Raw genomic sequence first — 17,435 nt, 5'->3', positions numbered from 1 at the left:
AAAAGTTTTAATGCTATTCCCATCGAGCGCTGCCTTTGTGTGTTTTTTGTATCCTGCTATCCATTTTTCCAATTGGTTGGTAGCTGCACTGGGAATCAGCCTGCAAGGAGATCAGCTAAAAGTAGTCGGATCTATATGTGCGTTATAATTAATCGAAATTAGTCGATTAATCAATAAAAAAATAAACGATTAATCGAACACAAAAATTTTAATCAGTCCTAATATATATATATATATATATATATATATATATGTGTGTATATATACATATAGATCTCTCTCTGTATATATATATATATATATATATACGCCAATAACTTTAAAATATGATTGATTGAATGATTCATGAGACATCATGCAATTGTCACCACAACTTTTTAAAGATGTGTGCATTATCTACTGAAACAATCAGGGGGGATTACCAAGAATTGGCGCACTGAGGAAAATGCTGCAATTTCTAAATGCACACTTAAACACTTCATGCATTTTTTTTTATTTATTTATTTAATTTTAATTATGCAGAACTCCCCCAATAACCTAGTATCAATTAAAACAAAACAAAAAAAAATACAAAAATAAAACGATAAAAAAAAAATACAAATAAAAGTGTTGCATGAAAATGTATTAGTTTGTTGCATGACAGTGGTACACCGTCCATCTGTACAGATCCACCTCCTCGCTGTCCGCCCCTCCTTACTACAGTATTTATTAGGGTTGTCCCGATACCGATACTAGTATCGGTATCGGGACCGATTCCGAGTATTTGCGGGAGTACTCGTACTCCCGCAAATACCACCAATACCGAAATAGAATACTCACTCCACCCCCCCCCCCCCAGCCGCCGACGCATCCCCGTTAATACGGGCGGGGAACATTACAGCATTCATTTGAATAGCTGTAGTCTTTCCCGCCGCGCATAGACACTCCCCCTTGCTCGGGTGAACTGTCCAATCCCGAGCAAGGGGGAGTGTCTATACGGCGCGAATCACTACAGCTATTCAAATAAAAGATGTGATGTTCCCCGCCTGTATTAACCAAGCGGGGATGCAGCGCGGCAGCATGTAGGTAAAGGGGACATGGCTGCATATATGGGGGGGACATGGCTGGATATGGGGGACATGGCTGCATATGGGGGGGACATGGCTGCATATGGGGGGACATGGCTGCATATGGGGGGGACATGGCTGCATATGGGGGGACATGGCTGCATATGGGGGGACATGGCTGCATATGGGGGGACATGGCTGCATATGGGGGGGACATGGCTGCATATGGGGGGACATGGCTGCATATGCGGGGACATGGCTGCATATGGGGGGGACATGGCTGGATATGGGGGGGACATGGCTGGACATAGCTGGATATGGGGGGGGACATGGCTGCATATGGGGGGGCATGGCTGGATATGGGGGGGACATGGCTGCATATATGGGGGGACATGGCTGCATTTGTGGGGGGACATGGCTGCATTTGTGGGGGGACATGGCTGCATTTGTGGACACATTTAAAAAAAAGTATCGGCGAGTACTTAAAAAAGTATCGGTACTCGTTCCTAAAAAAGTGGTATCGGGACAACCCTAGTATTTATATCACTGTGGTCACAGCGTACATTTTAGACACTGAAAAGGTGCCAATATTTACACCAAATAAAAATGACGTATTTTCCTTTGTTTATCCCTGATACATGTTTTTATGTTGGAAAAAAAAAACTCTGGGTGATGTGTACATTGCAGAGATTTTATTTGCTTTGTTGGAGATTCTTACCTGTTTCTGCTCTGATTTATGCCTCATGCACACTGGGGCTCTTCTAAATGCTTTTTTCCTGGCATGCGTACACCTTTTGCTGCTGCCTCACCATTGGAGGTGGTAAAACTGTGACTCAACCGCAGGGTTTTACCACCCTCCAACTTTCTGTGTGAATGAGCTTCATGAGTGCCACTGCTGAATGCAACTAAGGGCTCATTCACAAGTGCAGCAGGCACTGCTTCTCTCCTGAAAAGCGATCCAAGTGTGTTTGATAGGTGGTGAGGATGCGATATGTTGCCTCCTTACCACCTGTCAAACACACTTGAGCCCAGGTTCACACTGCTGCGGGATTGAGTGAGTGAATTACTTATATAGCGCTACAAATGCGAATTGAATCGCCTCAAGGCGCTTGGCATCCATTTTCCTTCAGTTTGACCCTCAGAATAGATGGGTCTTTCCTTTTTTTCTGAAGGCCAGGTGATCAATTTCCATTCGGATATTAGTTGGTTGAAATTGTGCGAGTTTAGCTGAACTCACCAAAAGTAGAAACTACTTTTGGGAATCGGTACGGCGCCGCAAAGTCGGCGTTGCACTGATTTGCACTGACTTACCTGTCCAGCACGCCCGTGATGTCAGCAGTCGAGGCTGAGCAATCGCTGCGCATGTACGAGGACCGCGGCGCGCAGTCACTGGTCCCCGCTCTCTACTGGGAATAGTGTTTCCTAGAAGACAGCGCGGGAGGGGGGGGGGTGATGTCACAGGCTAGATTCCCCACTGGGATCAGATCCGGAAGTGGTGCAAATACCTGTCTCCGGTATCTGCACCCCCCTGAAAGGTGCCAAATGTGTCACCGAAGAGGGGGGGAGGGATCCAAAAAGCGGAGGTTCACTTTTTGTTGCCTACCCCTGTTTATTTTGTTAAAAAATTACTTTCTGGAATCCATCTGGCATTAGCTCAGGCATGTAGGCAGAAGGATGGGCTTAGCTGAGAAGGCCCGTCCTCCCTTGTAATGAAATAGAAAAAAATGCCCATGAAGACTCCTGGGATTTAGGACATAATTATGGCTCTAGGAAAGAAACCAGAAAGCAACTGAAGAAATGTAACAAAAAAAGTTTATATCAAGTTACTATAATATAATATAGTCCCTCCCACTGACACCAATTATGGGGAACTATTTCTCCCCCTAATACCAAAGCACTATTTACCCCCGCTGGCTACAGTCCAGCCCCACTAAAATCTGAAAGATTGGCCCTAAATTGGCCCTGCATAAAATAAATAAAAAATTGCTTGTCCATTCAAGAGAGGAGTGTTTTGGCTGAAAAAACGCCAAAACATGCCTAAATGTGCCTAAACGTGTCTAAAAGTACGTAAACGATAGGCGCATTTACCATGATAGCAAGGATACCTTGCCACAAATTTGTGGCAGTGTCGAATTGTAAAGCCTCGTACACACGCCCGTTTTTCTCAGCAAGAAAGCTCTGCCAGCAGTTTTCTTGCTGAGTAAACCGTGCGTGTGTGCGAGGCTTTCAGGTTTCTCGTCGAGAAAACTGCGCAGAATCTAGACGAGAAAAATAGAGAACCTGTTCTCTATTTTCTCGTCATGAGATTCTCGGCAGTGTTTTCCTGCCGAGAAACCCGAGAGTCTGTATACTTACCTGTCACCGTGGAAACCCGCGCATGCTCGAAATGACTTAGACGCATGCGCGGTAGCTTCCTAGGCATATGTAGGGCGCAGCAAGATGGCAGCGACGGCATCGAATGTGATGAGCGCATGCTCGTCGTACACAATCATGTCATCGCGTTCTTGCCATTCAAATGAACCGCGGTTCTTTTGAATGGAGTGTCTCTACACTCGGGCGGCAAGAGATTCTTGCCAAGAATCTCGTCAGTAAAAACAACGTTTTTTTCCTGACAAGATTTTGGCCCGCGTGTACAGGGCTTAAGTCTGTTAACTTGCTGCTCATTTTCACTGGCAAGTTGTACACTTGCAGAGCACTTGAAGCACAAGTTCTAGTTGACGCGTTTCCAATTTGTAGCAAATTTGCGTGGCAGGTCTCTAGCGAGAGCAAAGTTGCAGTGGTGAGTCTACAGCAAGAGCTCTCCAAATCTACAGCATGAAAAATGAGCCACAGTGCCCCCTGTGGTGGGATGACTATTGCACAACATAACTGAATCAGAACTTGCAGCAGACTTGCAGAATGTTTGTAATGAAAGTTGATCTGGAATCATGCAATGCAGACTTGCTGCAATTGAGCAACAAACTTGTGAAGCCTGGCAAGTCTAGCAATAGCTTAGCAAGTCATTTTCAAACTTGCAGCACAATTGCTTGCTATCTGGGTTGTATCCTGACCTATTACTATTACCACTACTATCATAACCCATAGCATGCAAAATACTACCTAGTACTTTGATAAGACATGCATTAACATGCAGTTGTTGCCCTCATTACATACCATTGGATGAGGTCAGCTGCAGTCTCTAGGTGTGCATGCTGCAGAGAGTAGAGAGCAGTAGAGAGGAGGAAGATTACAGCGATATCCAGTAGAGAATCACAATCCATCCAATCAGAACACTCAGAACAGGACAGTTGTAGAGCAGAAGGTAAGGAGAAAGCCAAGTTGTGCAAAACGTGGGGCACTTCTTGCTGAGAATAGAGGTTACACAACATGGGAGACTTGACAGTTCAAAAAAAGGAAACCTATCAATTCACCTATAATACAAATCCAACCCCTATCCATTAGCTCTCGTGCCTTACCCATGCAAATAAAAACTTTAAAGAACGTTAGCAAAAAAAAAATTCTTAACTTATATTCTGGTTTCTTGCCTTATGTTTCTGATAATGTTTAGTTTTGGGTGCTTTCACACTGCTCCATTAACCACCTAACGACCGCCGCACGACGATATACGTCGGCAGAATGGCACGGCTGGGCAGATGGACGTACCGGCACGTCCTTTACATCTACCCAGCCGTGGCTCGCGGGCGCGCGCCCGCGACTCGGTCCGAAGCTCCGGGACCGCAAGACACGCGAACCCGATCGCCGCTGGGGTCCCGCGATCGGTCCCCAGAACTGAAGAACGGGGAGAGCCGCGTGTAAACACGGCTTCCCCGTGCTTCACTGTGGCGGCTGCATCGATCGTGTGATCCCTTTTATAGGGAGACACAATCGATGACGTCACTTTTACAGCCACACCCCCCTACAGTTGTAAACACACACTAGGTGAAACATAACCCCTTCAGCGCCCCCTGTGGTTAACTCCCAAACTGCAACTGTCATTTCCACAATAAAGAATGCATTTTAAATGCATTTTTTGCTGTGAAAATGACAATTGTCCCAAAAATGTGTCAAAATTGTGCGAAGTGTCCGCCATAATGTCACAGTCACAAAAAAAATCGATGATCGACACCATTAGTAGTAAAAAATAAAATATTAATAAAAATGCAATAAAACTATCACCTATTTTGTAAACGCTATACATTTTGCGCAAACCAACCAATAAACGCTTATTGCGATTTTTTTTACCAAAAATATGTAGAGGAATAAGTATCGGCCTAAACTGAGGAAAAAAATGTTTGTTATATATATTTTTGGGGGATATTTATTACAGCAAAAAGTAAAAAATATTGAATTTTTTTCAAAATTGTCGCTCTATTTTTGTTTATAGCACAAAAAATAAAAACCGCAGAGGTGATCAAATACCACCAAAAGAAAGCTCTATTTGTGGGAAAAAAAGGACGCCAATTTTGTTTGGTAGCCACGTCGCACGACCGCGCAATTGTCAGTTAAAGCGACGCAGTCCCGAATTCGCAAAAAGGGGCCTGGTCCTTTACCTGCATTTTGGTCCGGGGCTTAAGTGGTTAATGTGTTGAGTTATTTTGAGGGGACAGGAAATTTACACTGTTATGCAAGCGGTACACTCACTACTTTACATTGTAGCAAAGTTTCATTTCTTCAGTGTTGTCACATGAAAAGACAGAATAAAATAATTACAAAAATGTGAGGGGTGTACTCACTTTTGTGGGATACTGTATATATGCAGACATACAATATTTATATATATACACTGCTCAAAAAAATTAAAGGAACACTTTTGAATCAGAACTCCTGGGATATTGATCTGGTCAGTTAAGTAGCAGAGGGGGAGGGGTGTATACAGAGGGGGAGGGTGTATACAGAGGGGGTTGTTTCAGCTGCTTTGCTGTTAATTGAAATAAACAACAGGTGCACTAGATGGGCAACAATGAGACGACCTCCAAAACAGGAATGTTTTTTCCAGGTGGAGGTGTCTGACATTTTTTTCCCCTACTCATCTTTTCTGACCGTTTTTCACTAGTTTTGCATTTGGCTAGGGTCAGTGTCACTGCTGGTAGCACGAGGCGATACTTGGACCCTATAAAGGTTTCACAGGCAGTCCAATTCCTCCAGGATGGCACATCAATACGTGTCATTGCCAGAAGGTTTGCCATGTCTCCCAGCACAGTCTCAGGAGCATGGAGGAGATTCCGGGAGACAGGCAGTTACTCTAGGAGAGCTGGACAGAGCCGTAGAAGGTCCTTAACCCATCAGCAGGACAGGTATCTGCTCCTTTGTGCTAGGGTCAGTGTCACTACTGGTAGCACAAGGCGATACTTGGACCCTATAAAGGTTGCAGGATGAGCACTGCCAGAGCCCTACAAAATGACCTCCAGCAGGCCACTGGTGTGGATGTCTCTGACCAAACAATCAGAAACAGACTTCATGGGGGTGGCCTGAGGGCCCGACATCCTCTAGTGTGCTCTGTGCTCACTGCTGGACACTGTGGAGCTCAATTGGCATTTTCCATTAAACACCAGAATTGGCAGGTCCGCCACTGGTGCTCCATGCTTTTCACAGATGAGAGCAGGTTCACCCTGAGCATATGTGACAGACGTAAAAAGGGGTCTGGAGAAGCTGTGGAGAACTTTATGCTGCCTGTAACATCGTTCAGCATGACCAGTTTGATGGTGGGTCAGTGATGGTCTGGGGAGGCATATCCATGGAGGGATGCACAGACCGCTACAGGCTACACAATGGCACCATGACTGCCATTAGGTATCGGGATGAAATCCTTGGACCCATTGTCAGACCCTACGCTGGTCCTGGGATCCTCCTGGTGCACGACAATGCCCGGCCTCATGTGGCGAGAGCATGCAGCCAGTTCCTGGAGGATGAAGAAATTGATACCATTGAATGGCCCCTACGCTCACCTGACCTAAATCCAAAAGAACACCTCTGGGACATTACGTTTCGGTCCATCCGGTGCCGCCAGGTTGCACCTCAGTCTGTTCAGGAGCTCAGTGATGCTCTGGTCCAGATCTGGGAGGAAATACCCCAGGACACCATCCGTCGCCTCATTAGGAGCATGCCCTGATGTTGTCAGGCATGCATACAAGCACTTGGGGGCCATACAAACTACTGAGGACCACTTTGAGTTGAGAAATTTCAGCAAAATGGACTAGCTTGCTGCATAATTTTTTCACTTTGATTTTCGGGGGGTCTTTGAATTCAGTCCTCTGTTGGTGGATAATTTTAATTACTAGCAAATGATGTGCCTTCCTTTCATTCCTAACACATTACCCCGTCCATATCATAGATATCCAGCATGAGATTTTTGCCCGTTGAGATCTGATATTTTTTCAAAGTGTTTTTTTGAGCAGTATATATATATATATATATATATATATATATATTGTATGTATACATATACACTGTATATAAACAAACCATATTTAAATTTGAATGCAAAGCACCCTATGATATATGTTTAGATTCACCAGCAGCTGTACAAATATTTAGAAGAAAAGTCCTGGATGTGACATTGATGAACGTCCCGGCGTCCATCACGCTACTTTCTACGACTTTGTCTTTTTTCTTCGGTTTCCTGCAGATAAAATCTATGATCACACAGCTTGATGTTGTGAGAGTTAAAATATCTATAGAAATTCTTGTACAATGCAAACAGTTACAGCAGTGAGGTTCAGGGGGATAAATGCAAAACTTTGTTTAAAAAGAAACTGTACATGTGATAAACAGGTAGTAAATGTTATGTGTAACAGACCATCATCCATAGGCTGCATTCATTTTATGCCTTAAAGGGTAACAGAACAGTAAGAAGCAAAGAGAACATAAAAAGATATTTATAACAAAAACATTTGTTATTTTTAATGACATACCTAAATAAATAAAAATAATTATGAAACTATAAAGGCCTCAAAGATATTATATTCATTATGCACACCTGCCCTCATTAGTAGACGTTAAAGGGAATGTAAAGGTAGAAGGTTTATTATCTTAAAAGCGAAGTTCCAGGCTTTTTATGTTTATGTTTTTTTATACACTTTTTGTAGCTGCTGACTTTTAATAAACAGACATTCACCTGTTCCCCGGTCCAGCAATGCAGCTGTCCGGAGCATCACTTCTCTACCCCTCCTCTCCGCCGCCACCTCCATTGCCACTCTGGGCACCCGGCCGTGACAGCTTTCGGCTTCAAGGCCAAGCACGCACTGCGCATGCGCGAGTCGCACTGCGCTCTCGGAGTGGACAGGCGATCTTCTGGGACCTGTCAAGTGTCCCAGGCGATCGCCTAGAGGGAGGGGTCGCATAGGTGCAGTGGAGGAGTCACTTTGGGCGAGAGGAGAGGTCGCTTAGGCGGCCCGTAGGTGGAAGGAGGAAGTGGGACAGGAAGTCCCACTCCTAACAAAGCCCCCCCCCCCCCACACACACACACAAAAAAATTGCATGCCATGTGGCATGTAAGGGGGCGAGGAGTGCTTAAAGAGGAAGTTCCACTTTTGGGTAGAACCAGCTTTAATTAAGATAAAAAACCTTCTGTGTGCAGCAGCCCCCCCTAATACTTACCTGAGGTCCCTCTCTGTCCAGTGATGTCCACGAGTGTCTGAGCCGTCCGAGACTCTCTCTCATGACTGGCTGAGACATATCAGCAGAGCCATTGGCACCCACGGCTGTCAAAGTCAGCTAGACAATGGGGGAGAGGGGACGGGGAGAGGGGACGGGAGAGGGGAGAGGCTTGGCGTCGACACGGGAAGCTGTGACTCAGCTCAGGTGCCCCCCATAGCAAGTTGCTTGCTGTGGGGGCACTCGACAGGAGGGAGGGGCCAGGATAACAGAAGAGGGACCCAGGAAGAGGAGGATCTGTGCTGCTCTGTGCAAATCCACTGCAACAGAGCAGGTAAGTATAACATGTTTGTTATTTTTATAGGAAAAAAAACAAGACTTTGCAATCATATTAAAGCAGGGTTTGTCAACCCCCGGGCCGTGGCCTTTCTGCTGCCGGCATGTGGGCGGCTGGCATATGAGCGCCGGGTGGGAGAGATAAGTGAGTGGGCAGGCAAGCAGAGATGACATAATCTCTCTCCGCCCCCCGCATCGCTACTCTTCCTCCCTGTCAGCCTCAATGGCGGAGGTGCGCGGCGGGAGCAGAGAGATGACATCAACTATGCGCCAACTTTTTCCGCATCCAATTCGCATGACAGGAGATAGTGACTGGCCAACCCTATTATATCAACCAATAATAAGAACAATAACACATATAAATGATCTTTTACCTTTTATAAGGAAAGCTTCGGTAAATAGGCGCAACTTATACAGAGGCTCATCGTCCAATGACATGTTTTCGAATCCAGCGCGGGCGTACATGCTTATAGCGTCCCGATATGATCCCTCAACATAATGCAGCTTACCCAGAATCAGCAGAGCTTCTGTTAGTAAATGCGGCTGTGGAAAGAAACAATAATGTATAATAATAATAATAATTATGACGATTAAATGTCACACTTCAGGAAAAATAGGAAACTGGCATTGAAATGTCTACATAGACCCGGCACAGCTGCCCAAGGTTTGAGGTCTTAAGCACTTGCCTATATACGTCAGAAAAGTTGCATGGGTGCGCAAAATCCCGTATGGGTACATCGGCCATTTAAGAGGTGCCAGAGGCGCCCGCTGGACGACGAGGGACCCGATGTGCTGTCAGGGGAGAGGAGATATGTCCTATCCCCACACTGAGAGAACACACCCATTTAACCCCTTGATTGCCCCCTAGTGTTAACCCCTTCTCTACCAGTGACATTTACACAGTAATCAGTGCATTTTTAACCACTTGTCCACCGGAGGACGTCATATGACGTCCTCGACTTTGTGCAGTGATATCTGAATGATGCCTGCAGCTACAGGCATCATTCAGATATCGTTGTCTTCAGCCGCCGATTCTGTGCACGATAAGAATGATCAAAGCGGCGGTTCCTCCACTTGATCATTCTTATAGGCAGCGGGAGGGGACGTCCCCCATCCGGTGCCATCGGGTGCTCGGAGAGCGAATCGGTCGGCGCTGCCTGGAAAGCATAGAGATGACTGGTGACCAGATGGTCACCAGTCATCTCTATGACCGTCGGAGGCACGAGCGCGACGTTATGATGTCACGCCCGGTACCCGGAAGTAAACAAAGCCGCAATCGTGGCTGTCGGCATGTGATCAGTGATTTTTTTTTCACAGATTTCATGCTTGTAAGCCTGGAGGAGAGATGTGGGGTCTTATTGACCCCACATCTCTCCATAAAGAGGACCTGTCACACTGATTCCTATTACAAGGGATGTTTACATTCCTTGTAATGTGGGACACCGGCGGCGACCGGGTCCGCGGGTCCCACGGGCGTGGTCATGGAGTACCGGCGGCGCGCGCATGACCCGCGGCTGTGCATATGAAAGGGGACGTACCTGTATGCCAGTATGCGCAGCCGTGCCATTCTGCCGACGTACATTGGCGTGCGGCGGTCGGCACGCGGTTAAATAATTACAATACCATCATCTATATTCAGAAACAGAAGGGACATTATAAATGATACTGTGTGTGTTTAGTATCACTTTAATTCCCCCGATTCTCTCCAGAATTGGCTTTTAATAAAGCTGAGTGCACACAATGCTACATATCAGGAATAGGAGACGAACGCGTCGGATATCAAAGCGGAGAAGGTTCCCATCTGTCACTTACTGGTAATTTGCCTCTGTTTAGAATAGCGCTCAGATAGTTCTTGGCTTGATGCAGTTTTGGCTCGGTGCTTTCCATTAATGGAATGGAGTCTTTGAGTTTGGCAACGTTCTCCTTTAGACAGATCTCCAGCAGGGCCTCGGCCAGCAGCAGGTTTGTGAAGTCATCTGGAAGGCAAGGGGTTAAGGCAGATGTCACTTAGCACCGAATTCCCATATAAAGGAGGATTTCATCCCTTCTAATAAACGACCAAGATACACATTCAACAGGCAGAGGCCCAAAAAAAGCGCAAGGAAGCCATTTGTGTAAATGAGAATGTCGGAGAGGTGCTCGGGGCTGTTAATCTGTAAATAATCACTTCCGTTTATTGCCGAGATCCCGGGGAAACTGGCTCGGGTGCAGCTCCTCGCGCCCCCCACCCCCGCAAAGCCACTACATGCTCCGCTCGGGAACTCTATGCTATGTCTATTCTGCCACCGCGCGCTCTCCTTTCACCTTTCGGAGAGGGGGGGGGGGGTTGCCGGCCTGACACCCCCCTAGTGTGTGGCACCTTGTGCGGTACGCCCCCCCCCCCCGTCCTCCCCTTAGTACGCCACTGCCCAGTCTTATAGGTAGATTCAGTAAGAGTTAGGCCGGCTTATCGGTAGATAAGCCGACCTAACTCAGAATCTACGCCGACTTATGTTTAAGCGTATGCTCAAACAGAGATACGCTTAAACATATCTAAGATAAGACGGCTTGCGCCGTCCTATCTTAGGTTGCAATTTTTTGGATGGCCGCTAGGTGGCGCTTCCATTGCGGTCGGCGTAGAATATGTAAATGAGTTGATACGCAGATTCACGAACGTACGCCCGGCCGCCGCAGTAGATTTACGCCGTTTCCGTAAGCCATTAGCAGGCCTAAAGTTATTGCATCTATTAGGTGGAATAACAATGTTAAAGTATGGCCGCCGTTCCCGCCGCGAATCGGGATTTACGTCGTTTACGTCCACGTCGAAATCAATAGGCCCGTGCGGCGTACTTAGCCGCAATGCACACTGGGAAATGTAGGCGCCCGGCGCATGCGCAGTAAAAGAAAAACGTCAAAAACGTAAGGTCAAGCCTCATTACCATAAAACACGCCCCCCTCCAACACATTTGAATTGGGCGCCCTTACGCCCGCCGCATTTACGCTACGCCGCCCTAAGTAAGGAGGCAAGTACTTTGAGAATACAGTACTTGCCTCTCTTACTTAAGGCGGCGTAGTGTAAACACGCTAGGCTACGCCGCCTTAGATTTACGCACCCCTACCTGAATCTACATATTAGTCCGTAGGGTTCAATATTGAGTTGGCCCACCCTTTGCAGGTATAACAGCTTCAACTCTTCTGGGAAGGCCGTCCACAAGGTTTAGGAGTGTGTCTATGGGAATGTAGCACCCTCTAGGTAGGTAGGTGCTAGAGAGAGAAAGTTTGGTAGGTTTGATAAATTTAGGCAGGCCTGGCTGGCAGTCAGGCCCGTTTGTTTATTTTTATTGTGGGCTGGGAGTGGCTCATAGTAGCAGCTGGGGACTCACAGGCAGGATCACTGGGACCTCCCACCTCCTTCTAGAATGTTCTGGAAGGAGAGGAGGGGAGGTGGGTCTGCCTGTTTTTTTTCTTAAGGCGTCATTTTTGAGTTGGCCCACCCTTTGCGGCTATAACAGCTTCAACTCTTCTGGGAAGGCTGTCCACAAGGTTTAGGAGTGTGTCTATGGGAATGTTTGACCATTCTTCCAGAAGCGCATTATTGGACGAGAAGGCCCGGCTCGCAGTCTCCGCTCCCTAATTCATCCCAAAGGTGCTCGATCGGGTTGAGGTCAGGAATCTGTGCAGGCCAGTCAAGTTCCTCCACCCCAAACTCACTCATCCATGTCTTTATGGACCTTGCTTTGTGCACTGGTCCAAATCATTTGGTGGAGGGGGGATTATGGTGTGGGGTTGTTTTTCAGGGGTTGCGCTTGGCCCCTTAGTTCCAGTGAAGGTAATGCTTAAAGTGGTTATATACCCCTGATTTTAACTTTTACCTATAGGTAAGTCTAAAATAAGGCTTACCTATAGGTATTGGAAATATCTCCTAAACATGCGCTGTTTGGGAGATGTTTACCTTGTAGTGTGCTGATGATGTCATTGACGCATGCGCTGTGAAGAAATGAACCTCCGTGGCATTTCTTGCTGAGCGTGTGCCCTGACTGGCGGCTCCGGCGCAAATGCGTGGGAGTGTTGTCACGAGACTCGGGCCAGTCACACAGCCGGAGTCTGCGGCCCCAGAAGGAAGAGGGGAGAAGATGGATGCTTCCTGCAGCGGGAACAGCGCAGGCTTCGTTTTCAGGTAAGTGCTACATAATGGGCTAGTATGCAATGCATACTAGCCCATTATGATTTTACTTTCCAGGGTATGCAGGAAACAAAAGAGGAAGTAAAACCCCTCTTTAAGGTGTCAGCATACCCAGACATTTTGGACAATTATAGCTGCAACGGGTGGGCCAACTTAATATTGAACCCCTACGGACTAAGACTGGAATGCCATTGAAGTTCATGTGTTTAAAGGCAGGTGTCCCAATACTTTTGGTAATATAGTATATATACATAAGGTTCCGTTTTTTGTTTTTTATAAAATAACAAACATGTTATACTTACCTGCTCTGTGTAAGGGTTTTACACAGAGCAGCCCCGATTCTCCTTTTCTGGGGTCCCCCGGTTGCGCTCCTGGCTCCTCCTATTCATTGGGTGCCCCCACGTCGATCCCCTTTCCATGGGGGCACCCATGCGGGCACGCTCCCGAGTCCTGCTGCTGCGTCCATTGACACAGACAGCAGGACTCGTCCCCGCCCCACCCCGTTTTACTGGATTTGATTGACAGCAGCTGGAACCAATGGCTCCTGTTGCCATCAATCTATCCAATGAGGATCTGAGACAGCGGCTGGAGCTGCTCGTCCTCGGTGCTAGAACGATCGGGTTCAGGTAAGGGGGCTCTGGGGGGGGGGGGGTGCAGCTGCAGCACAAAAGGTTTTTCACCTTAAAGGTTTTGTAAAGGTACAAAACAATTCCCTAAATAGCTTCCTTTACCTTAGTGCAGTCCTCCTTCACTTACCTCATCCTTCCATTTTGCTTTTAAATGTCCTTATTTCTTCTGAGAAATCCTCACTTCCTGTTCTTCTGTCTGTAACTCACCACCGTAATGCGAGGCTTTCTCCCTGGTGTGGAGAAAGCCTCTTGAGGGGGGAGGGGCCGAGCAGGAGGGTGAGGACGCTCTCTACTTTGCAGATAGAGAAAGGAGCTGTGTGTTAGTGGGCATCCTGACATTCCTGCTCGCCCCCTCAAGAGGCTTTCTCCACACCAGGGAGAAAGCCTTGCATTACTGTGTGGAGTTACAGACAGAAGAACAGGAAGTGAGGATTTCTCAGAAGAAATAAGGACATTTAGAAGCAAAATGGAAGGATGAGGTAAGTGAGGACTGCACTAAGGTAAAGGAAGCTATTTAGGGGGAAAAAATGTACCTTTACAACCTCTTTAATGCATAGAATGAATTAAGGGTGGCACAGTGGTGTAGTGGTTACCTAGCAGTAAAAAGGTTCGCTGGTTCAAATCCCAACTGTGACACCACCTTCCTGGAGTTTGCATGTTCTCCCTGTGCCTGCATGAGTTTCCTCCAGGTACTCTGGTTTCCTCCCACACTCCAAAGACCCCTTGCACTCTCATGCTCTCAGCTGATTGGACAGAATCAGTTGTTGCTCTCCCCCACTGAAATAAACTTAGTAGGTGGATTTTACAAGTATATTATGATCATGATGGCACCTGTATTCTGTCTGCATGTCCAACCGCACCCTTCCTGCTTCTGTCTATGGGCAGCCCAATGCTGAGGACACGAGCAACTGGAGGTGAACAGCGGCTGCATATTTAAAGTCTAGAGATGCAATGGACAAATAAGGAGCAGTGCTTAGGTTTATTAAGGAAGTCGGAGACCATGGAGTCACAGAACAAAGAACTTGGCAATCTACCCAGAACTGAAGACGTCTGACACAGAAACTGGGAAAGGAGTGACCCAGCATCCCAAGTAGTTCAATGGAAAAAAGCTAAAACTGATATTTGCAACGTCAGCATTTTTTTTTTTAAACTGAACTCCAGGCTAACAGCTAACAGCCATACTGTATATGGAAGCCTAGGCCGCAAACCAGGAAGCACGAAAAAAAAGTTTAAAACAAGTAAATATATTTCTTCCTATCTATGTAATAATGCCAGCAGTATCATGCCGCGTACACACGACCGTTTTTCGGGTTGTAAAAAATGACATTTTATTTTTTATGTCGTTAAAAACGATCGTGTGTGGGCTCCAGAGCATTTTTCACGATGTAAAAAATGGCCATTAAAAATTTCGAACATGCTCTAATTTTTCACGACGTTTTTAACGCTGTCGTTTTTAAGGTTGTAAAAAATGGTCGTGTGTGGGCTTTAACGACGTGAAAAGCCCGAGCATGCTCAGAAGCAAGTTATGAGACGGGAGCGCTCATTCTGATAAAACTACCGTTCGTAATGGAGTAAGCACATTCATCACGCTGTAACAGACTGAAAAGGCGCAAATCGTCTTTTATTAACACAAAATCAGCTAAAGAAGCCCCAAGGGTGGCGCCGTTCGCATGGAACTTCCCCTTTATAGTGCCGTCGTTACGTGTTGTACGTCACCACGCTTTGCTAGAGCATTTTTTTTTCACAATCGTGTGTAGACAAGGGCGTTTTAATGATCGAGTTGAAAAAACAGCCGTGTGTACGCGGCATCAGGATAAATAATAGTTCATGTTGATTGAGAGAGTTTAGTTCCACTTCAATGGACTTGGAAGCACCAACATTTTGCTCTATGCCCTGTATTTTCTATGGACTTCTCTCAATTTTTAAAGGGTTAGTAAAGGAATTTTTTTTCCCTTTAAAATAACAAACATGTTATACTTACCTCCACTGTTCAGTTAGTTTTGCACAGAGTGGCCCCGATCCACGTCTTCTGGGGGCCCCTGGGTTACTGTCTCTGGTCCTCCCCGCAAGTACTGGCCACAGTCATGAGAGAGCTTGCATGGTGGTGAGTAATTGTGGGCACGCTCCCGTGATACAGTGAGCGGCCATAGCCGCTTACTGTATCACTCGGCCCCGCCCCTCGGCACGCCACGTCACTGGATGTGATTGACAGCAGCGCCAGCCAATGGCTGCGCTGCTCTCAATCCATCTGCTCTAGCCAATCAGCGGCCAGGCTGAGCGGCAAAGAGGATCTCGGGACCGAGCGCGGGACTTTCGAGGGGTCAGGTAAGTAAAACGGGGGCTCGGGGGGGGGCCGGCATCATTAGATGTTTTTTCACCTTAATGCATAGATTGCATGAATGCGTGTTTGCACTTTGGATTTTAGTCCGACGGATAATCTGACGAAACACATTTGTTGTCGGCAATTTGAGAGCATGATCATCCAACATTTGTTGTCGGAAATTCCGACAACAATTGTTCGATGGAGCATACAGACGGTCGGATTATCCGATAAAACACATCCATCACACAATTGTTGTCGGAAAATATTCGTTCGTGTGTACGAGACTTAAAGCGGGGTTCTGGTCACATTTTTTTTTTGGGCTATTTAAATATTATGTTCCTCAAGATCACATTACACTGAATCAAATATACCCCATCGATCTTTAAATTAATTAAAAACTTGCCTTGTTTGCTGGGCAGTACAATGTGGCCATGCCCATCCTCGGTGTGGGCAATTGAAGCCCAGTACATTTTTTTTTTTACTGTTCCCGGCGAGATGTGCATGCTGTACCGAAATCACGCGATTTTTCGGCACTTAGGAGCGCACAGACTCCTGGGAAATTATGACACTACATTCCCAGGGGTCTGTGCGTGTAGGCTAGAAAGCACAAGGACCGCGGTGCAGGAAGAAGGCAGATTAGCAATTCTGCCTAGCAACACCCGTTTTAAGGCATGTAAAAATAAAATGTTGTTACTCTGTAATGATATTTTTTTTAAAGTCCTGATGTAGAGTTAGATTTGAGGGTGGAGCTCCGCTTTAAAGCTGCAGAGATGGAGATTAAGGTTCTCAAAGGTGAAACATAAGAGGTCTGTTTAACTACTTAAGACCCGGACCAAAATGCAGGTAAAGGATCCGGACAGTTTTTGCGATTCGGCACTACGTCGCTTTAACTGACAATTGCGCGGTCGTGCGACGTGGTTCCCAAACAAAATTGGTGACCTTCTTTTCCCACAAATAGAGCTTTCTGCGGTTTTTATTTTTTGCGCTATAAACAAAAATAGAGCGAAATTTTGGAAAAAATTCAATATTTTTTCCTTTTTGCTATAATAAATATCCCCCAAAAATATATAAATCTTTTTTTTTTCCTCAGTTTAGGTCGATATGTATTCTTCTACCTATTTTTGGTAAAAAAAAAAAAAATCGCAATAAGCGTTTATCGATTGGTTTGCGCAAAATGTATAGTGTTTACAAAATAGGGGATAGTTTTATTGCATTTTTATTAATATTTTTTTTTTCTACTAATGGTGGCGATCAGCGATTTTTTTAGTGACCGCGACATTATGGTGGACACATCGGACAATTTTGACACATTTTTGGGACCATTGTCATTTTCACAGCAAAAAATGCTATAAAAATGCATTGTTTAC

At 46.1% G+C, this 17,435-nt stretch overlaps 1 protein-coding gene across 3 annotated transcripts in view; it reads right to left on the bottom strand.

Moving 5' to 3' along the window:
* TTC7A (tetratricopeptide repeat domain 7A) overlaps positions 1-17,435 on the bottom strand; it is a 489,583-nt gene that overhangs the window by 451,292 nt on the left and 20,856 nt on the right. For 2 of the 3 annotated variants that reach the window (XM_040351571.1, XM_040351572.1), the window contains exons 2-3: positions 10,767-10,930; positions 9,329-9,497 (exon numbers count right to left, since the gene is read on the bottom strand). In XM_040351571.1, the coding sequence (XP_040207505.1) occupies positions 9,329-9,497; positions 10,767-10,930 (333 nt within the window). Of the gene's footprint in view, positions 1-4,199; positions 4,671-9,328; positions 9,498-10,766; positions 10,931-17,435 lie in introns of those variants that run through there. The other variant, XM_040351573.1, reaches the window with a different exon arrangement.

Source organism: Rana temporaria, chromosome 4 (genome assembly GCF_905171775.1).
Source record: "Rana temporaria chromosome 4, aRanTem1.1, whole genome shotgun sequence".
NCBI lineage: Eukaryota > Metazoa > Chordata > Amphibia > Anura > Ranidae > Rana > Rana temporaria.
This window is presented reverse-complemented; position numbering and strand designations above follow the sequence as displayed.